The 22412-nt window shown below is 39.3% G+C and overlaps 1 protein-coding gene across 1 annotated transcript; it reads left to right on the forward strand.

The window, feature by feature from the left end:
- The first annotated feature begins 423 nt into the window (after window positions 1–423).
- Window positions 424–21351, forward strand: C2H16orf78 (chromosome 2 C16orf78 homolog). The gene is made up of 4 exons (XM_051979808.1): window positions 424–742; window positions 4200–4335; window positions 14943–15195; window positions 20708–21351. The coding sequence occupies exons 1-4, from the start codon at window positions 464–466 to the stop codon at window positions 20853–20855; spliced, it is 816 nt and encodes a 271-aa protein (XP_051835768.1). The 5' UTR covers window positions 424–463; the 3' UTR covers window positions 20856–21351.
- Window positions 21352–22412: the final 1061 nt, after the last annotated feature.

The raw sequence follows: 22412 nt of genomic DNA on the forward strand, positions 1-22412 counted from the left end.
CTAACTTTTGCATTAACCTTTTTCATTTATGTTGTTACTGATCCATCGACTCATAATGAGCTTTCAGTCCATACTGAACTTATATGCAAACTGCTGTGTAGCTATACCAAATGTGAGTAATCATTTTGGATTTGGAGGAAGAAAATCCTAGAGGCACAAGTCCTATTTTTTTCCCTGAAGATATTTTTCACACCCTATCCCATGTGACCCATATCTACTCTTACAGATAACCCCCAATCTTGAGGAAAGGAATGGGCTGATTAAAATCTAGCCCTCACTTTCTCCCCCAAGACCAGAGACCTCCTCTCCCCGGGTAAGTCCTGGAGAGTTTGAGGTCAAGGCCAGCTTCCTCTCAGCTGGGCAGCTGTCCCACAAGTGACCTCACAATTCCCCCCCTGCTAGGCTCTCCCCTGGCCATGAGGGCCCCATATAGACAATAGAGATTGTGGGATGCTTCACTAAGATGTCAAGCTTGGCACCATGGTCTGCCTTCTCCCCTCACACAAATACTCTGGGGAGACTAACCATTCCCTCGTGGTCAGCAAGAGACAAGCAGAAAGGCGTCCAATTTGTAAAACCAGCAGAAGTCACCAAGGCTTCAGAGCTCAAAGCAACGCACTGGGATCCTGGGAAGAAGGCGGGATGGATGACGGACAAGGAGAGGAAGCAGTTAGAGTTTGCAAATATCATGGAGAGGCTGGAACGGAAGCAAGGAAAGTCCCACAAGAAAGAGAACAGCCAAGTATGAGCATGGGACAGGTCTGGAGGGGGAGCCTCTGGGGCTTAGAGTCTAGAGTTCTGAGACTGGGACCCCCATTCCTGCTCTCCCTTAGAACACAAGCAGACTGCACAAGGTGCAAGGGGGACGTGTTTAGACACAGGGCCCGTTGTCCCTGCACAGTCCTATACCTGCCGCATCAGTCTCCTTTCTATGGAGGATGCTGACTGCTTGCCAGAACCAGTGGAAAGGGCTTTACAGACCGCGTATGATCCAACCTCCTAACTTTATAGATGGAGGAAGCAAGGCCCAAAGAGACAAATGCCTTCTTGGAAGTCTCATCATGAGTTTGTGACAGGACCAAGATTAAATCCCAGGCTCTCATCTCCTTTTCAGTCCTCTTATCATTAAACAATCCTGCCTGTTTCCATATTCCGTATCACAGAGGAGGTGGTGTCTCTGTACATCTGGCTAGCTTTTCTTGCCTCTCTCCCCTCCCATACGCATCCTCTCCCCTTTCCAGGCAAGCAGTACTCGTGCTACCGGCCCTATGAAAGAGGGATGAACTCTTTCACAAAAGCTGTTAGTGACTTGATGGTATCATGAGGATGGGAGTGGAAGGTAGTAAAGGGAAAGAAGAAAAAGATCTTTGAATTCAAAAAAAGCAATTCTTAGACTCAAAAAGTATATTATGAAGGGGCATTAGCTATAGATATTTTGGGGTAGAAGAAGCTCTTCACTATCTCTCAACTCATATTAAAGCATGAATGGGATGGGGTAAAAAATGTTGGTCTAATTAGGGTCAAGAGAACCCAAATTGGACTTAGTCTTGATTCTGATATTTACTAGTTGTGTGTCCATGGACAAATCACTTACCTTATGTGAATCTGAGGTTTCCTAATCTTTAGTAATGGGAATTGAGATAGATAGTAGCTGTAGCTATCTCTCAAGAGGATATCTTCAAAGACCATAACATGAAATGAAATTATTTGCATTTCCCCTTACCACTTTTTCCTAGCTTATTTTTATGTTTTCCTAGTAAATTCCCTTCTGGTATATTACTCAATAAGGTTTTTTTTAAAAAATTGGACAAAATTGGCATTTTTGGTAATTGATCTCTGGAGCAGCAAAAGGATTTAAGTGAGACCACTAAGATCTAAAAAGTCGTAAGTCACATCACAAGAGGTTGTTAGTCTTTCTCTGTTGACACCCATGAGTCAAGGCTTCACAGCCATTGGCTATACACAGACTGTTGGCCCAAAAGGCAGCCTGCTCTTCAGATCAATGAAGTTAAAAGTTTTCAGTCCTAGTGATATGACTACACGCATAGGATATGTGAATCCTTACTCAGACACGTATACATGGACAGACATGGATGATGGCAGAACTTAAATCCAGGATTTTCTGATTCTGAGGCTCGATTTCTATCCATCTCAATGTGCTACATCTCCAGGTTTAACTCCTGTTGATGACTCATACAAGCTACTTGAACCCTAAGCAAGTCACAACTTCCTAGAGTCCCAGAAAACTGCAAGACCTTATGGTTGAAGAACAAAGGCAGATGGATGTGGTAGACACTTCTCCTAAATACACACTATTACAAATCCAATAGCTTGAGGTAGCCACTGACAGCCAGTTCTAATTGTCAGGTTAGACCTTTCGGTCTGCTCATTGAGGCTGGCACCAAGAAATCAGAGCTGTAGGAAATGTCTCTCCTGACATTACCTGCAGGTAATTTTCTCTACATGTTGGGGAGCAGAAGGAGTTGCATTACAGGACATAAGGAAAATTCTTATTCAGCTAATAAGGGCAGAACAGTTATTCCAATATTTCTTGTGTCTCAGCCCATGCTCTTCCCATTAATCCTCCTTCCACCCCCCACTCCTACATGGTGGGACTAGATGGGCAGTGCCCTCAGTTGACTCAGTTCTTCCATGAGCAAATTGCACAGAAGATGAAGGTCCAATGTCTCCTTTGTTAAATGAGATTGATCAACCTTGTCCTGTAGTGATTTGTAGCAACTTACTAGTAGGAGTTTTCTCACTGAGTTCCCTACACTGGTGAAACCACAATTCTGCAAATTTAGTTAATTAATGCTTAGACTCAGACTTAGAGCTACAAGGGATCTCAAAGGCAACCTGGTCCAATTCTTTCACTTGACAGATGAAGACACTGAGACCCAGAGAAGTGTCAAAGATAGAACTGGGATTCAAAGTCAGGCCCTCTCACTCCGAATCAGCACTTTCCATATATCACAGCAGTACCAATCAGTCTGTACGTTACATCAATCCCAGTAGAATGTAAAGTTGAGGGCAGGAGCTGTATGATTTTTCTTTGTACTTTCAGTGCCTTGCACACAACAAATACTTAATAAAAATGCTTATTGGATTGGATTAAATTGTTCTACTAGTTAAGGCAAAATCTAAATTTTACTTCTAAACCCTATGATTCATCTCTTCTAAGTTCCATCTTTTCTCTGGATTCTTAAGACCAAACAATCACTGGAAAATCTAAAGTACCTTCAAGAATACAAGATGATTCAAGAAGGAAAAAAGCTTAGAAAATTATTGCTGAAACCCACAAAAGACTTTCATTTGGACAGCCTTCCCTTTGTCCCAGTAAATCAGTGACTACCTCAAGCTATTTTATCTGTAACAGTGAGCATTTAGGAGAAGTGTTCGTTTCACTCCATCCATCCATCTGTCCATTTCTTTTACCCTTTTTTCTTCTGAAATCACAGATACTCCTGTCCAGCTTCCCTTCTCATCTCCCAGCTCCTTACGTCCTCTCCCCAAAGAGAACCAGAGGCAGGTAGAATTTCATTCCTAATGATGCCATCTCACACCAGTACATGCTGCAGTACATTTCTCCAAGCACTTCCCCACTTGCACAATACCTCTTGTAAAGTAGATTGTTATAAAAGCCATTTGACAGATAGTATTAAGGCCTAGGAAGGTAGAATTCAAAGATACTCAGCTAATGATACATTCAACCCCGACTCTTCCTTGGAGGGGATTACCTGGGATGGGCAGTACTCTCAGTTACTCCATGGACGAATTTCACAAGGGAAGCCAAAGGCCCAATGGCCCCCTTGTTAAACGAGGATGCTCCCTCCTACCATGTGTACCTTGTATGTTTATTGTATGACTCAGACAAGATCCAGCCTGTGAAAAGGGTGACAAATAATTGCTTCTTTGAGAGGGAAAAGTCTTAAGTTCCTCGGGCTGTAAACAATGAAAAGACTAAAAGGTGGCCCACATTCCTGGCTGCAGTGGAGACAACTCTTACTTTGAACTCCTTTGGTATCTCCTGAAACCCCTGGGAACTTGACTTCCTGAGAGAATAGCTTTGGAGTTGAAGGAACCTTCTGAAGGTCATCTTCCTGCTTAGATTTTACTCTTGAACAGGGGCATGAAATGACAATTCTGGGACCTCTTTCCTCCCAGGCCATAATTATGATTCTATTTTCTCTTACACCAAGTTCTTCATAAGGAATGCCCTGAAACAAATGAAAAAGCTCTCAGAGGACTCTTCAGTAATCCCAGATCCTGATGTCCCCAGGGTTTTCACCAACTATCTCGCCAGTTTGAAGGATGCAAACAAGAAGTTAATGGGAGGTAAGTGGAAATAAGATTCTTGCCTTTTCTCCCAAACTTGGAGGGGAGCTCTTCTTAGAAGATGTCAACAACTTCCCTGAATCATGACTTTACTCTTGTAGTTCCTTGCTCTGGAGAATCAAGGGTTTAATTGACATATTCTCTCTGCCTCTCTGTCTCTGTCTCTGTCTCTGTCTCTGTCTCTCTCTCTCTCTCTCTCTCTCTCTCTCTCTCTCTGTCTCTCTCTCTTTCTTTTTTTTTTTCTTTCCTGAGGCAATCGGGGTTAAGTGACTTGCCCAGGGACTTACAGCTAGGAAGTATTAAGTGTCTGAGGCCAGATTTGAACTCGGGTCCTTCTAACTTCAGGGATGGTGCTGTATGCGCTATATCACCTAGTGTTGCCCCTGTCTCTCTCTCTCTCTTTCTCTCTCAAATCAGGCTATTTGAGTTAAATGACTTGCTCAGGGTCACACAGCTACTAGATATCTAGTGTCTGAGGTCAAATTTGAACCCAAGTCCTCCTGATTCTAGCACCAATACTTGCTGCCCCAATATATTTTCCCAATAGCTGATGGGAAAAAACAGGGAAAATTATTAGCCAAGAGGGTCTTCAGCAATCCACTGCCATCCTACTGTGCTCTTCCCTCTTTCCCTCTAATTTCTGAGGAAAATGTAATAAAGCTTATGTCTTCTTGGGATGTTGGGAAAGTAATGTTTTCATCAAATCACAGAAATTGAGAGCTGAATTGCACCAAGTAGTTAATGATGGTGATGGTGGTGATCATAACTGACTTCTATTTAGCACTTTAGGCTTGCAGAATATTTTGTATCTGTATTATTAAGCTTCACAGCTAACCAATGATGCATTATAGCAGAATAAAAATAACCCAATCAAATCCATTTTAAAAATGGATTTTTTATTAAAAACTTTTGTTCTTATACCAGGTTTTTCCCCCTGGTTACATACCCTAGCCACCTGGCCCCTCCCCAGCCATGCAGGGAGCCTTCTCTTGTAACCAACAAAAACTGTTATTCAAAATGCCAATTTTGCAGTGACCAAGTCTGACTGCATATGCAACATTTCATATCTGTAGTCTTCTACCTCTTTAAAGATAGAAGGGAAAAACGCTTGTTTATCTCTAAAACCAACACTGATCATTAAAATTACATGGTCCTGAGCTTTGGTTGATTGTTCTTTCTTTTAAATCACTCTAATCAAATCATTGTGCATATTGTTTTTCTGATTCTGCTTACTTCTTGTTCTGCTTCCATCAGTACATGAAATTCGCATATGTCTCATATTGAGCCTTTCTTGCAATACTATTCACCTATAAATGCACTACTACCATGTTCTTGAATTACAAAATTTCCTTTTCTGATCACAGTTTATTGCAACTCCTAACCCTGTTTTCATCCTTACCATGACCTCCAATCCCTCAACCCCAAACCATCAATCCTGTGCTAGTTAGCTATCCTCTTTTCCCCATCTTGACCCCTTGAGAAAAGAATTCAGCTTTTCACTCTCCTCCTGAGTCTCTTGCCCCCCTGTCTTTCTCTTTCAGTCTTAAGTAACTTCACCCACTGCCTTCTCTCCTACACATGAGTGCTAAAGAATGAAGGAATGGGCTCTAGCTTTAGTTCTTCCTCTAACTCAGTATAAGGGATCTTGCCAAGCAACTTCCTTCTCCAGATTTCAGTTTCCTCATGTGACATATAAAATAGATATTAATTGGTCTCTAAGGACCCTTCCAGCTCTGATATTTTATGTCTTTGAATCTAAAAGAGAGAATAGCAAAAGATATTAACATAAAGTTCGAAAAGAATACGAAATGAGTGGGCAAATAGGCCACTTTGTTGTGACTTGTTAGTCAGTCACATCACCTTCTCCCTTGGACATCTGACAGTTCAGCATCCCTCCCCATTGTGCTGAGATCCAGGACACTGGATTCCTTGCTATTTCTCAAACAAGACATCTCTAGACATTTTCACTGACTCTCTTCCATGCCTGAAAAACTTTCCCTCCTCATCTCTGCTTTCTTGGCTTTGCTGATTTCAAATCCCAGCTAAAATCATACCTTCCCTGAGACATCTTGCCTGATCCTCCTTAATTCTAATACCCTTTCTCTGTGGTTATTTCCAACTTTTCTTTTATATTGCTTGTTAATTCATAGTTCCTTCCATATTGTCTCTTCCAATAGACTGAGCTCCTTAAAAATAGGGACTTTTACCTTTTATATCCCTACAACTTAGTGTAAGCGCCTAGCACATGACAATTACTTACTGTTTGTTGATTGACTGAACAACAGATGCTGACTCTTTTATTTTCTTTTTTTAAACCTTCTTTCCCAGTCACCAAAGTCTTCTCTATCTTTACATTTCTTCATGATTAACTTTCTACTCTTTCCAAGATTATGGTATTATCTTTCCTTATCAATAGCTGTTTCTCTTTTAGAAAGTCATTTCAGATTTAGGAAATGCCTCTTACTTTATCAACATCACATTTATAAGCTGTCTCCAAGGGAAGGTGTCTCCTGTGCATGGCTAACTAATCTCAGTCACTCCAGGATGACCCTCATTACTATCTCTTTCAGAGCATGACACTTTCTGATTTTATTGCTCATTTCTGAGGAAGCCTCTCACTTGGAGCCTGCAGTTCTCAATGCATTATACGGCACTTTGCTTATATTCTAAATTATATATCTATATCATCCATTCTGTCAGATCTAGGTCCTACCACACCCCAGAAATCTTACTCTTGTCAAAAAGTATCCAGCACATGGTGAACAAAAAGGTTGAGATATGTGATAGGGAAAAAGGTAGTGAGGATTATGGGATTTAGAACTAGAAGGGACCTTAAAGCTCATCTCATTCAGCCCTTCTCCCTCATTTTATAGATGTGGGACTGAGCACAGAAATGGATAATTACTTATTCAAGGTCTCATAGGTAGCAATTATTTGAGAAGTTTTACTAATGCTTTTTATTATCCATATGCATTTGCAAATTCAACTTCTAAAAGAAACACCCTCTTCCACAGAATCCTCCCTTGTAACAAAGAAAAATAGTAAAGTCAAACCAACTAACAAAGTGATGTTATTTAAAATAGTCTAGATTCCTAGGAAATATCATTATCTCTTCTACATGACTGATCATTTAATCTGAATTCACTGCTTATAGGAGCATGTTTTCACTACATTCTTCTAATCATTTTATATGTAAAATTTTGTTTTCCTGATCTTGTTCTCCTTTATTTGTATCAGTTACTGTATCTTCTCATTTTCTGAATTCTATATTGTTTTAAATGTCAGAGGTACTGTGATAGATCAATGCAATGAAAGATAGATAATATCTTAAGAAATAGTGAAAAAAGGAATTCAGAAAATGGGAAGATTAAGTGCAATGACCAATCATAAGAAATTATGATACTTACTTTCTTCTATCACTATTTCTTAAATATTTCTCTTGCATTCCATTTGTATACCACAATTTTTTAGCCTTTCCACAATTTATATGTATCTGCTTTGTTTAATTTTATGTTATCATGAAAAGTGCTGCTACTGATATTTTGGCATATATAGGACCTTTCTGTCCATCACTGACTTCTTTGGGGTATATACTCCAGAATGGGATTGCTGGATCAATTTTCTTCAATTATTCTAAATTGTTTCTTTTAGAAACCAATTCACAGCTGTGAATTAATGTGCCTTCCATCTACAGCTTCATCATTGCCATTGTGCTTCTTTGAAATGAAACCTGAAACTTGTTTTAATTTCCACATTTCCCCTATTATTAATAGCAACGAGTTTTTTCAGTTGACTCTTGACAATTGCCTTTCTTCTTTTTAAAACCATATGTTCCCTATAACCTATATCAAACTGCTTACTGTCTTAGGGAGGAGAGCGAAGAGGAGGGAGAAAAAAATGGAATACAAAATTTTACCAAATGAACATTGAAAGCTATTTTTATATGTCATTGGAAAAAACCAAACTATCAAAGATGCAAAAAAAGGGATGTTCATATTCATTGAAAACATTTCCTTTAGAGAATGATTGCTTAATCTTATATATTTGTGTCAGATACCTATATATCTTGTCAGAAGTCTCTCAATAGAAGTCTTTTTCTAGTGGAAATAATTTTTCTTTTTAAAAAATTTCAAATTTTACATGAATCCAAACTGTCCTATTTGTTTATTGAAGTCTCCCTTATCAATTGCTTGGTTTTGGTTTCTCCTCTTAAGCATAGTTTTGAAATCCCAGAAGTAAAAAATGCAGATTCAGAATTTGAATGTAGGTCTCCTGACTTCAAATCCAGTGTTATGACATACCATGAAAAGCATTGATCTAGTATCTCAGGAGACCTAAATTTTCAGTCCTGATTCCATCTCTAACTTGGTCTGTGACCTTTGCTCACTTCCCATGGATTTGTAGTAAGAAAACCTGGGTTCACTTCTTGGCTATGAAATTTATTATTTGAATCAAATCAGTTCACCTCCCCTTGCCTCAGTTTGTTCATCTGTAAAATAAAAGGATTAGAATAGATAGCCTCTAATTTCCCTTCTAGTTCTAGATTCTATTATTTTTATTATTGCTAAACATTTTCTGAGGCTATAATTCTAAGTCCTCAAAAAAGCCCAAGGTAAGGGAACCTTGGCAAATTTTCCTCGAAACTGAGGCCATTCAAGTAGGAATGAGGGCGTAGGAATGAGGGCCGGGGTGAGGGGGGTGGGGAGGGGTGTGGGGGGGGTATGTCCTAAGGACTATTGCAGGGGTGGGGGGATTCCCAAAAATAAACAAAACAAATTAAAAACAGAAAGCAGCCTCTCTTGATTGACCTCTTCCGAGCACCAATAAGAAAAAACAGGTTATAAGCAATATCATTTTCTTAGTCTTTATCTCCCATCTCATCTCTCAATTTAAGTCTGCATTCTAACAGAAAAGACTGGGGCATATAACATTTTTAAAAAGAGAAGACTCCGGGGGGGAAGGGGAAGGGGGGAGGGGACCACACTGCAATCTATAAATACCTGCAAGGTGACAATATAAATGAAGGAAGGGAATTCTGCCACCTCAGAAGGCATAGGATAAGGAGCTGACAGCCTGAGGCCAGAGGCAGGCTGAGAAGGGAGACTGCAGTGAGGGCCAAAGGGACCCACAAGGCAGGAGCCCTTGGGCATTGGGGAAGAAGGCTAGAGGCAAGAAGGCAGGTGCAGTGGCCGACTCCCACAGCCACAGGGAAGGGGGAACAGAAGTTTGTCAAAACAGTGGTGGGAGGAAAGCAGCCACATTCCTCCTGAGAGTTCACAGGGCTCCTCTGATTTGACCTATATAGCAGCTCTCAGCCCTTCTAGCTGCCTCCATCTTCAAAAGCAGGGAACCACGTGGGCTCCAGAGTGGGGAGGTCTTTCCTCTTCCTTTAGAAATGATGGACTCTGAATTTAGAGGGATGCTAGCAAACACTGGGTCAGAAACCACTTTCCTCCAGTCTTCCCCCTAACCCGTCCTCCCTGCTCCCCCCCCCCCCCAACAACCAAATGTTCAGGAAGAGGCAAAATGTTCAGCAAACTTAAAGAAGTTATTTTCCAGAAATACAGTGATTCAAGTTCTCAGAAGAGAATCCAAGCCAGGAAGGAAAAGGCCTGTTTAGATTGGTTCTTTGGGGCCCTGAGTTTTGAGTTCCTATTATCAAAGAGAAAATATCCTGAGAATAGACTTCTAGACTTGAGGAGGGGAATTAGAGCAACCACATGGCCTTGGGAGGTTCCTATCAATCCCAGTAGGGAGGGGCTGTGATATGATAGCTAGAGGACTAGAAGAGGAACCAGAAAAGATATGGCTCATTCACTAACTCCTTATATGGCTTTGGACAAGTGACATTTCCTCCGTAGGCCTCAGGTTTCCCCCTGTGTAAAATGAGAGGGCCTGGACAAAAGTCACAGAATGTCAGGGTTGGAAGGGGACCCAAGCAGCCAGGTAGCTAAACCCATACACCAAAGGAATCTCCAGCACAACACATCTTCAAAGGGACTTGCAGCCTCTTCCTGAAAACCACCAAGGTCTCAAGGCTTGCGGGAACACATATAAATGTTAGACAGCTTTTCCTGACATCAAATCCAAATTTTCCTTTTTGCAGCTTCCAACCATTGTTCCTGGCTCTGCTTTCTGAGAACAGACAGAACTAATACAATTTCTCTTCCACAAGAAAGCCTCTCAAATGCTTGGAGATCACAAATTATCCTGCCCTCTTCTTAGTCCTCTCCTTTTCAGGCTAACCATCCTCAGTTCCTTCAACTGGTACTTATATATCATAGATTTAGAGCCCTTCTCTGAACATAATCCATTTTATCAAAGTCATTGTTAAACCACAGCACTAGGAACCAATCACATCTCCAGATGAGATCCGTCAAGGGCAAAGTACAAAAATCATCACTTTTCTATTCCTGGAAGCTCTTCCCCACATAATGCAGCCCAAGATGGCATGAGCCACTTGATATTGCTAACAGAGTCCATGAAAGCCCCAAGGTCTCTCTGAGAACAGCTAATATCTCTGCATGATCCCTTAAACCACCTTTTTTCTACTTAAGTGTATGAGTTGGCATTAATCTCATTGAATTTCATCTTAATTAGATTCAGCCCAATGCTCTAATATTTAAGATATTTAGGATCTGGCGTCCACTGTTAGCTATGCTCTCCTAATTTTGACATTTTTGGCAAATTTGATAAATGCTCCATCTGTGGTTTTTATCTAAGTTGTTGATTTACAAAAAAAAAAAAAAAAACACTGGGTCAATCCCAGAGTCTGAGACTCTCCACTGGAGATCTCTAGTCATGGTGACCTTGAACCATGGACAACTACTTGGGGGTTCTAGCCATCCAATCACTCCCAAACTCATCTGATCATATTATGGTCCAATCTATACCTCTCCACATTCTCAACTAGTTCATATGAAACACTATCCAAAGCTTTGCTGATATTTTGATAAACTATATTCACAGCATTCTACTAGTAGAGTCATCTCATTAAAAAAAAAAAAAAAAAAAAAAAAAAGGATTGTTTTTCATGAAGCCATTTTGGCTCCTTGGAAATCCCTACTTCCTTTTTTAGATATTCATCAACCACCCCTTCAAGAATCTTCTCAGGAAGAAAAGTCAAATTGGCTAATTTGTAGCCAGGTGAAACTAAAACAACATTTGCATTTCTCTAATCTTGTAGTACTTCTTCTATTTTTCATGATTATTCAAATATCTTTGATAGTGGCTCAGAAATCATATCTGCCAATTATTTTGGGACCCATTTGGGGTCCCAGGTGATGAATTCAGAAGAAACAGATACTCTTTTTCTATCTCCTCACTTATCTTGGGTATCAACTCTGTATTAATCGTATTTATTTTATAATGTACAACATAAAATTATTCTCTCTTCAGAGAAAATAAAAATGAATTTAAAGTTGAGCAATCATGTCTCTTCTCCAGTGTCAATTATGATTTTTATCTACCCTGAGTAATGGTTCTATTTCTTCTTTGATACCTCTCCTCTTTCTTCCTCCCACCACCACACATCCCCCCAAAAAAACCCTTTTGTCATCCTTAGCTTCCCTCACTGGCCTCAGCTCATGTTGAGCTTTAGCATTCTTGATAGTATTTCTTCAGGACAATTCCATACCTATATTCATTCTCTGTTATCTGGTCTTGCTTCTATCTTTTGTTCATTTCTTCTTGTAGCCCAAATTAGTTGTTGAGTTCCCTGCTCAGACACAAAAGTATCTTCAAGCAAATCCCATTATTCCTCATCATTAAAAGTGTTTCCCTTTATGTCTTCAGAACATCCCTCCCAAGCATCCCCATCCTCTTGATCTGACTTGCCCCTGACACATTTTAGTTCAGGGATCCTTTCTTTTTCTGAATATTTTGAGATCTGATTTTCCAAAATCAAAAGTACATGTCAGACTATGCCCAGATTTTCACACATTCTGTATCACGAACTCTCAGATGGGTGGTTACTGCTCCCTAGGTTTCTTTTATTTCCTCTCCAGCAACTTTTTCATCATTATTAGTGAGAATCAGATCCAGAATAGAGTTTACCTTTGTTAGCTATTCTAAAATTTAAAGGATGAAACTATCACTTAAGAAGTTATTAGCTGTTTGGCTTTTGGGAAAAGGAGCTCTAGCAGATAATTGGATACTACTTATAGCCCCATCACTACTATATCATGCTTCTGTGACAAGTTTGTTGATCTATTTCCCAAACTCATCAATTTCTTCTTTCTGTCCACTTGATCTGAAGTATATTCCAATGACAAAATCAATTGTTTCTCCATTGACCTTCAATTACTCTCAATCATGCTTCCACACTCTAGTTCCTGGATTTCCTCACATGACTATATCTTTTTAATATGTAATGCTACCCAAATCTAAAGTCTTCTCCCTCCCTGATCATTAATATTTTAGATCTATTTTAATTAGATTTACAAGACACCTGGCAAATATATATTCTTACCAACTTATGTGTGAGATGTATATCATCTCCAGTCAGGAAGATGCCCACACTATATTGCAACGTCTGATCCAGAAATCTAAATCTTTCTCTTAGACACCAGTTACTCTCTTCCAAATTTGTTTTTATCTTCAGCATCCCTTGCCTTCAATGGACTACAATGAGAAAAACAACAATCTTATATTCCTGTATCCTTCAGTTTCTGGCCCAGGACGTCATATTCCTCAGCAATGCTTTTTAGATTCCTTCTAGAAGTGTCTTTAGTATCCATGTAAACCCAGAAGTGGGTTACTGTCACCAGTTTTGATAAATCTAAAGAGGTTCTGTTTTGTCTTAGACACACGCCCATGGAATACAACAGGCCTCACTACTATTGGTTTTAGGTCAGAACCATGATTATTTTTTCTACATTTCTACTTTTCCCAACCCTAGAAAGGGCCTGAAAAATCACGGAGGATTTCAGAGACTACCTAGTCTCACTTTCCTTCCCAATCCTGTTATAGAAAGATTTAACTTGGGTTACCCAAGGGCATCAAAAATGGGATCTGAATCCTCGTTCTCAAACTATGGAGAAAAGCTCTTTCCATGTACCATGCTGCTGTCTTCTCATTCAGTTTCAAATGAAGGCACATCTTCCAGTTTCCCAAGGTACACTGCACTTTCTGCTCTCGGGCGACCCATAATATCAACCAGCTACTACTTCTTTTACGGCTGCACGGGAGGTGACATGCTGCAACAGAAAAACACAAGACTAGGATCACAAGAACTGAACCTTAGTCTCAACCCCACCATTAACTCCTTATTTCTTTTTGTCTGAATCTTATACCTTCTCTGGGACTCAGTTTCCTTTTCAGTTAAAGGAGAGTTTTGGACTAAATCATCATCATAGATTTAGAACTATATGAGATATTAAAGGTCCTTTTAATTTAATTCCTTCATTTTACAAATGAATTCAATGAGACCCACAGTTATTAAATGATTTTCCCAAAGTCACAGGGGGATTAAATGGCAGAGTTAGAATTGAGAGCCAGGTTTTCAGATTCTGCCTGGTCTGAGGGATCCTTTCCAGCTCTAAAAAAAGTAACAAATAATAACAAATGTATGGTTTTCATCCAGGACATTCTGAGCTTGCCCCCTAAATGTTCTTTGTGTCCTGAGTACCTAGCATTGTGTATTACGTACACAATAACAGTATTATATAAACAATTACAGTAGATACTTAATGTTTGTTTTTTTTGGGTGGGGGGAGGTAGATTGGCCCTGATTTATTACTTAGGATGGCCACTCCCATGAAGGTTTTAAAATTTTTCCTCTGTTGCTCTTTTGACACAAAGATTTCTTTTTAAATGGTAGCTCCACAGTTTCTAATACATTTTTAAATATATACCTTTTAAAAGCCAGCTCTGCTCACATAATTCAAAGGCCATGAGAACTAGAAGGACATTAGATATCTCCTACTCCAGTGCTTTCAATTTACTTGGGAAATTCTGAGGAACACAGGAAGATGTTACTTACCCAAAGACACACAGCTAAAAGCTAATAACTGCAACTTTAACACAGGAATCTTGTTCTTATATGTTCTTTCCACCATCCTGCTTCCTAGACTGACTGTGAGTTCCATCTATAGCTGAAGAATGCTATACCATACTGAAGTCCTTGGAGAAGTGGAAGCTAGAGCTCATAGAAACAGAGTTTCAGAACTGGATGGAGCCATTGAAACTCTAGTTCAATTCCCCTCGTTTTATAACAAGACTCAGTAAGAAGAGATAATTATCCAGGGTAGTCTGAGGAACAATTATCAAAGGATTTTCTCTCATTAAAATTCTGTTGGGGTCTCTACCTCTTACCACCCTTCTTTCCTTCATCCCCACCCCAATCCCCTAATGGCATATTACAAAGATTATTATATTTTATGTGATAAAGTAGAAAAAGATCGAGAGACCTAAATTTGAGTTTCAGCTCTGACACTTATTGTATGACCCTAAGCAAACGGCTTCTCTGGGACTCAGTTATCTTGTCTGTAAATCTAAGATAAGGTTCAGCCTATACTTAATAGGGTCACCTTAAGGAAAGTTCTCTGTAAACCTCTTCCAGAAATAAATGCTACTAAGATTCTTCTTACTTTTTTCTTCCTCTTCAGAATTAGATGGGCCAGAAATTGTAATATCAACAACCCCACGGCTGAGCATCCTACGTAGGAGTACTTTGGATCCTAATGTTAACCAGTTTCTGCAAGATACCTTTTCTTCTTCTCGTAAGATTTCAAAGATGATAGACCCTTCATCTGGTTTACAGGCATATGATCGAAAAATGAAGAATTTAATTGATAAGACTCCATATATAAAGCCAGAGACTTCCACACTGTTGAAGCCCGAGGAAGTCCTGAGTTGTAGGTGAGGAAACTGGGGATAGGGAACAGTTTGTCATGGAAACTGCTGTGGACACTGATAGCCAGAGTCCTGATAAAGTGGTTTCATTGGCCAATTGAATCCCTAATAGGACAATGGGCCTAGGTATCTTTTCCTTTGCAAATTACTACACACAAAAAACAACCCTGAATCAAACAAAAACGAAAACCCAAGAATGGCCTGACAGATAGACTAATAGAAGGAATAGATTTATTTTGCCTGGTCCTAAAGAGTATGAAAATTTGATGGAAAAATCAGAATATGGTATTACCTCAGTGTAAGGAAGTGACTCCTCACAATCAGAACTTTTCAACAGAAGAATGCGCTGCCTTAAGAGAAATCAAATTCCTCAACACTGAACCTCTCAAGTAAGAGGCTCACTGCTCTCCTCAGAGATTCAAGAGAGAGGATTTAAGTTTCAGGGAGAGGGTTAGGTGAGATTACTGTTAAATGTCTTCCTGACAAAGGATTCCGTGGCTGACTTCTTTAAAAGATAGACAAACTGATCCTTCCTTACCTTACTGTGTGTGAATCACTGAAAATGACTAGTCTTGAAAGCATCATTTCTGGAGTGATCTCCAATTCAATCAAACAAACATTCTTTGGGACCATGAATTGGAAGGCCTATATAAATCGGAAGGCCAGTCCTGGACTCTTGCTTAATCTGGTGTCAGTGGAGAAGCTGGCAGCTGATAGTTTAGTACCTCACAGAAAGTGGTGATTCTAAAGGAAATCTAAGAGACATTCATGATATAGAATTTCTGCTATATAGAGGAATAAGTTCTTACCAGACTCTAGAATGACTCCAACTAAGATATTATTGCTGAGTTCTGCTAGGCCTCTAACTAACTACTACCAGTTTCTGGCCAGTTTTAATGTTCTAGTTTCTATAATAAGCATAATTTTTTTTTTATATTCCTACTACTGTGTTTCACTTAGAGAACTGTACTAGAGAACTTCACTTAGAGAACTAATAGAGAATTGCTATTTTAGTACTAAGTGCTATTTGCTCCTGAAATGATCTAATTATTCCAGAGTTAGCTAGATTAAGCATCATCTAATCCATCTAACCTATGTATATCTTTCAGGGGGCCTTACATGGTTTAGTACAGAGAGTTCCAGTTCTAGAGTCCAAATACTACCTTAGATACTTAGAGGCCATGTGTGATAATAAGCAAAGTCACATGAACTCTGTGGGCCTTAGATTCTTCATTTGAGTAAGAGAGATGAAAATAACATTATCTAGTTCACAGAGGTGTTATAAAACTCAAACAAGGTAATAAAAATCAAGCACTTTGAATACCTTAAAGTGTTATACACAAAATGTAGATCAAAGCACATTTTTAAACTTACTTTATTCTCTCATATTTTTTCTTTTGATCTGTATCTTCTTTCACAACTGTGACCAATATGAAAATGAGTTTTACATGTATAAACTATTTAAAATTGCCTACCATCCTTAGAAGAGGTGAGGAAGAAAAATTTGGAACTCCAAGTCTTGTAAAAATAAATGTTTAACATTTTTCTTGATGTATACTTGGAAGAAAAATAAAATTATTAAAAAATAAAATAGAACCATTAACTTGAAAGTGCTATTATACTAAAGTTAGGTATTTTTTGTTAATCAAAGCCCTTCTTCACTGTGTATATGGAAAAACAAGAGTCATCAAAGCTTTAATTTGAGTCCCAGTCCATTGACTTCAAACTCTTTCTACTATAAAATATTGCTCTTCCCAGGTAATCAGCTTCCAATCATTGGACATTATGTGAGTGGAATTAACTTTTGGAAAGAAAGGTCCTATTTATTGTTTGAGGATTGACTATAATTTCCTTCTCTAGTCTCTTTTACAGGATACACATAAATGCTTATGTTTTTATTCAATTTCATGATCTCAGGGCACCCTAGATGCAGTAGTGCTCCCCCCACTCCTGTGTGTCTGATCAAGTTTGGCCCAGTCTTCCAAGGCCAAAGTCAAAACCTCCTTTTTCCAGAAAGCCTTCTTTGCCTCTGATATTTACGATGTTAAAAAGTGTGAGCTCGGAGAAGGCTGATGATATGCAAAATGAGCCTTGATCTAAGAGCCCCATTTCACTCATTCACCCAGGGATGATCAGGGTATACAAAATCAAATCATAGTAATCAAACTCGTCAGAACTGTTTTGAAAGCTAGAAGGTCAGTTTATTATGGTATATGGCAGAGGAACAAAATGCTTTGTGCCTGCTATGCAGGACACGCCTTCCTAGTATTCCTGGCTTTATATGTATCATGGATTCACTTGTCTCGTACCGGTACAGAGGACGCTCCCCAAGGGCAAGCACCAACTTTTTGTTCTTGGTATCTTTAATATCTCACCCAGAGGCTCCCCTATCACAGGCCTTTATAAATGCTTGTTGGGTTGAATTGAACTAATTATCAAAAAATTACCTGATGAGCCGGGTATCCGGCCCAGAGGAGTAACTGTTTCTGCTGGTCCATGTTGGAACTTAGTTGCCGTCTTTAGTTTCAGTGAAAAATAATAGCAGACATGTATAAAGGCTTCAAGGTTTACTAAGCATTTTGCATACATTACCTCGCTTGATTGTCACACCATCTCTGTGCAGGGAAGATATTACTTCCGTCTCTGTTATATAGATACAGGAACTAAGGCCCAGAGGTACATCACGGTCACATAGCCATTAAATGTCAGAGGCAGGTTTCAGTACCAGACTTCTTCTGAACTCCATGTCTTTCTGTTATTTCACACATTTCCTCTCATTTCAGAGTCATATTTTCTGAACTGCTCCCCAAATTTGGGAATTTTTGTCTGGAGGGTGTTCTAACTTTAACTCCCTTTACTGAATCCCTCACGGTCTCTACTTATCACTGAGCACTTAAACTTTGTGTTGTTGCTAACAGTTTTCTGACTGCCTGGGTGTGCCTTTTTCTCAACCCAACTGACTGTAAGCTTCTGGGGGTCAAGGCCACATCTTCCATTTTCTTCCAGAGAGGGAGAAAGTCAGAGACAGAGACAAGAGGCAGACAGAGAAGCTGGGGGGGGGGGGGGGGGTGCCTGAGAGAGTTAGTACCACACACGAGACTCATCTAGGATCTGTTACGTGAATGAATGAATGCGATTCAGTTTAACTCATTAGGAACCAGTTAGAGAGCCACTGAGGGCTGCTTAGTATTCACACTATCACTTCAACAGCCCATTAACAGGGCTGGTCCACCATTTACCAGGAAAGAAGAGACTTTCCTGGCTCAGCCATATATCACATTTATTTAAAATAGAAGTAGCCCAAAGTGTTTTGAGGTCACCAACAAAATCAATCCAGCCGGTCCGTCAGATTCCTGGAGGGCGATTTCAATTCCACAGGTACATGTTGTAGCCTGTGCCACGGGAAAGACTATGTAACTTTGGGCAAGGTACTTCTGCTCCCAGGCCTCAGTTTCTTCCTCTGAAAAACTGGACTAGATGGCCTTATGGAAGCAGGCGAAGGCAACCTAGCTTGTGCATAGAGGACACCTCTTTCTGGAAAGGCTGGACCCTGGAGAATGAATGGTGGCGAGTTAGCTGGAAAAGGGTCGGCAGGGGAGGAGCGGCTTATTCTATTTGGGAGAAATGGCATGAAATTTGACATTTCCTCTTCTGTTGCTTAATGCAGACTTATCTGTATCTCTAGAGGAAACTCATTTACTTGGGGAAATATGATAGGTTTTCATTACAAAGCTGGGGGCTGATAGCTCTGGAGGGGAGGAGAGAGGGGAGGGGATCATGGTGACAGAAGATGAGCTAGTAATGGGGAGCATGAATCTATATAACTGATGCTTACTAGCAGCTGTGTTCTGAGACAGTCTTCACATCCTTGGACCCGAGTTTCTTAAACTTTAAAATGTGAGTTAATAATATCTTCAGCACCAAACTCACAGAATGTTCGTGGGTTTTAAATAAGGTCATGTGTGAGTTTGGTTTTGTAATCTTGAAATCTGTATGTAATTCCTTGTCATCCTTGTAGTGGGAGTAATTATAGCCTCGGAGTTTAATCAAGGTACTTGCTCCTCAGTTTCCTCACTTGTAAAATGAGACAATTAGGCTCGACACCCTCTAAGGTTCTCTGTGTGTGTGTGTCTGTCTGTCTGTCTGCTCCTCAGTTTCCTCACTTGTAAAATGAGACAATTAGGCTCGACACCCTCTAAGGTTCTGTGTGTGTGTGTGTGTGTGTGTGTGTGTGTGTGTCTGTCTGTCTGTCTGTCTGTCTCTCTCTCTCTCTCTCCATGTATGTATGTATTGCTATTGTATATCTATTACATACCCATACATGTGCATGTATGTACACACCACATATAAAGAGAAATGTCAGGGAACCTTAGAGATATCTAGTCTAACCTCATTTTACAAGCGAGAAAACAGAGGAGAAAGTGACTTGCTTAAGCTCTCACAAATAACAAGTGATGATGATGATGATGTATTTTATATTAGTTTTAGTACATACACACATACACACAAGCACGTGCATACACATACCTCAACGCAGGTCTATTATGTATGAGTATGATTTAGAGTTGAAAGGAACCACAAAGCTTTAGTTCAGCTCTCCATATTTATAGATGAGTAAACTGAAGCAGAGAAAGGTAAAGCATTGGTCCAAAGTCACTGAGGCAACATTTTAGTCCTAGTCTTCTGCTTTTTCACATCCACCATCCTGAGATGTAAAGTGTCCTTATTAATACCAATATCTAAGGTAGCATTCATTTTGGGTTTTTAAATAATATTTTATTTTTTTCTAATTATACTTACAAACAATTTTAAACATTTGTTGGGGGTTTTAAGTTTTAAGTTCCAAATTCTATCCTCCCCTCTTTCCCCTTCCCCTTCCCTGAGAAGGTAAGCAATCTGATATAAGTTATATATACTACAATCATGTAAAACATTTCCATATTAGTCATTTTGTGTGGAAAACTCAAATCAAACAAAAAAGAAAGTGAAAAATAGTATGCTTCAATTTGTATTCAGATGCCATCAGTCCTTTCTCTAGAGGCAGATAGCATTTTACATCATGAGTCTTTGGGGATTGTCTTGAACATTGTATTGCTGATAATAGCTGAGTCATTCACAGTTGTTCATCATGAGATATAACTATTACTTTGCACAATCTTCTCCTGGTTCTGCTCCCTTCACTCAGCTTCAGTTTGTGTAAGTCTTTCCAGCTTTTTCTGAAATCGTCCTGCTCATTATTTCTTATAACATATTCCATCACAATCATATTTCACTAACTTGTTCAACCACTTCCCAATTGATGGACATATCCCTACAATTTACAATTTTAGCCACCTCAGAAAGAGCTGGATAGCATTCATTTTGAAAAGCCTCAGATTTCTCAAAAGCAAAAGTCTGCACTTTCCAAAGATATCACAACTTGCTTGAGACATTTCCAATAAAGTATAAGGATACTGAGACATTTTGGTTCACACTTTCAAACAAAAATCTTTTTTTTTTTTTTTTATTTTCCCTACAGGTACCTTCGGCTCTCCAAGAACAATATCCAAACTTTGCTCAGGCTATGTAAGGAAGCAGGAATGGATATAGACATTCATCCTCACATGAATGAATCTGAAATGAATGCCAACAAGATATTCACTCAAAAACCTAGCATAGCCCTCTAAGTCATCCTTTCTGTTTTTCTAACTTGGGTCCACTTGAGAGAAGGTGACATTAGCCATCAAGCAACCATGCCCCAAGCTGATAATTTTTAGGTAGAAATGATATCTTTATTTAATAACAGCAACCATCAACAAACTAAAAGTAGTTTGATATTTGCATATTATAATGCTTTTTGTTGTTTCTCAGAGGAGGATCAATCTGGGAGAACCCATTGCTTAGTTTTCCTAAAATGTTACTCTAATCTTAACTAATGATAGTTTCCCACTCACCTAGATTGGCTTCAAATATGCAGGCTTCTTAATCAGAGGTCAATGGCTTATTTTACTCTTACCCAGTTAATTAGAAGTTAATGTCTCATTTTACCCTTACTCAGAATTCTCCTTGAGAATATCAGGATCTGACTCATGACTCTCAAGGTCCAGTTCCTTGTAAGAAATCAAGGCTACCGTGGTATTAGTACAAGTTTAAAATAAAAATCATGTGAAGAACAAAAAAAAAGTTTAATCGCCTTCAATTGCTTCAAGGATCTATACCAAAGCTATAAAACCTCACCCAATCATTCATTATGGAAATGATGGTCTTTATAAATGGTTGCAACAAAAAAAAAAAAAAAAAAAAAGGAGGGTGATCCGATCATCCCCATGGACAACCTAGTTATGAAACTCTCTAAAAACAAGCGAGGGCTGGTACTCTGACAACAGAACCCATTTTTCCTTTCAGCTAAAATAATCCATCTTGATGTGCAAGTTTCCCAATGTGGATTTTCAAAAGGTCTGGGGTATGGGAAATACAAAATCCGAGTTATATGAAGGATAGGACTGATTCCTGTAGCATCATGCTCAGTCTTGACCTCATAATCCCAACCTTGTTCTATGCCCTTCAAGTATGAGCTAGATATCTGCTTGAATTGAGAGACTATCTGCATCTGTTTCTAAAACTCTTGTATCAGAGATATTTGTAGCACTGAGGATCTGGGTTTCCTTTGAATGGGAGCTATTCATTGATTGACATGGGTCTTCAAAACCTAGAAAAATTTGTATATTGGAGAGTCTATTAGATAACCATCAACTCTATCACTTTCAAACACATAGGCCTCAGCATAGTTTTATTTAAGGAAAACCAACAAATATTAGCTAGTTCAGTGTTGTGATTTTCTTCTTTTAAAATAAAATGGTTCTCTTTGGGAGCAGGTTTCTTGGGGAAATTTTCTGGAGGCAGCCTTAGTTTCAGTTAAGAGTAATAATCACCCAAAATGCAGCCAGCTGGTAAAAATAAAAACGTTTATTTTCTCCTTCCAAAATAGCCCGGTTAAAGCTCCTCTCATAACCAACTATTTAATCCAGCCTCAAAAATAGCTCTTCACTGTTTAAATTCATGAAGATGAGAAACACTACAATTTATCAGCCGAAGTCAATCCGGAAGTTCGCAGGAAGCTGGCCTGAGGGGCCAGGAACAGACTAGCACAGGCAGTGAGAGACTAGCGTCCTGAGCAGACCAGGGGCGGGGGTGATCTCTGTGGCTAGAGAAGTTATAGAGACCACTCTACTATAGGCTAACTG

Source organism: Antechinus flavipes, chromosome 2 (assembly GCF_016432865.1).
Source record: "Antechinus flavipes isolate AdamAnt ecotype Samford, QLD, Australia chromosome 2, AdamAnt_v2, whole genome shotgun sequence".
Lineage (NCBI taxonomy): Eukaryota > Metazoa > Chordata > Mammalia > Dasyuromorphia > Dasyuridae > Antechinus > Antechinus flavipes.

Excerpts from the sequence above, each read along its gene's own strand:
- C2H16orf78 (XM_051979808.1), top strand. The coding sequence starts at position 464 with ATGTCAAGCTTGGCACCATGGTCTGCCTTCTCCCCTCACACAAATACT. Across the intron at positions 743-4,199 it reads ACAAGAAAGAGAACAGCCAA|TTCTTCATAAGGAATGCCCT; the intron begins GTATGAGCATGG and ends TCTTACACCAAG. Across the intron at positions 15,196-20,707 it reads GAGGAAGTCCTGAGTTGTAG|GTACCTTCGGCTCTCCAAGA; the intron begins GTGAGGAAACTG and ends TTTTCCCTACAG.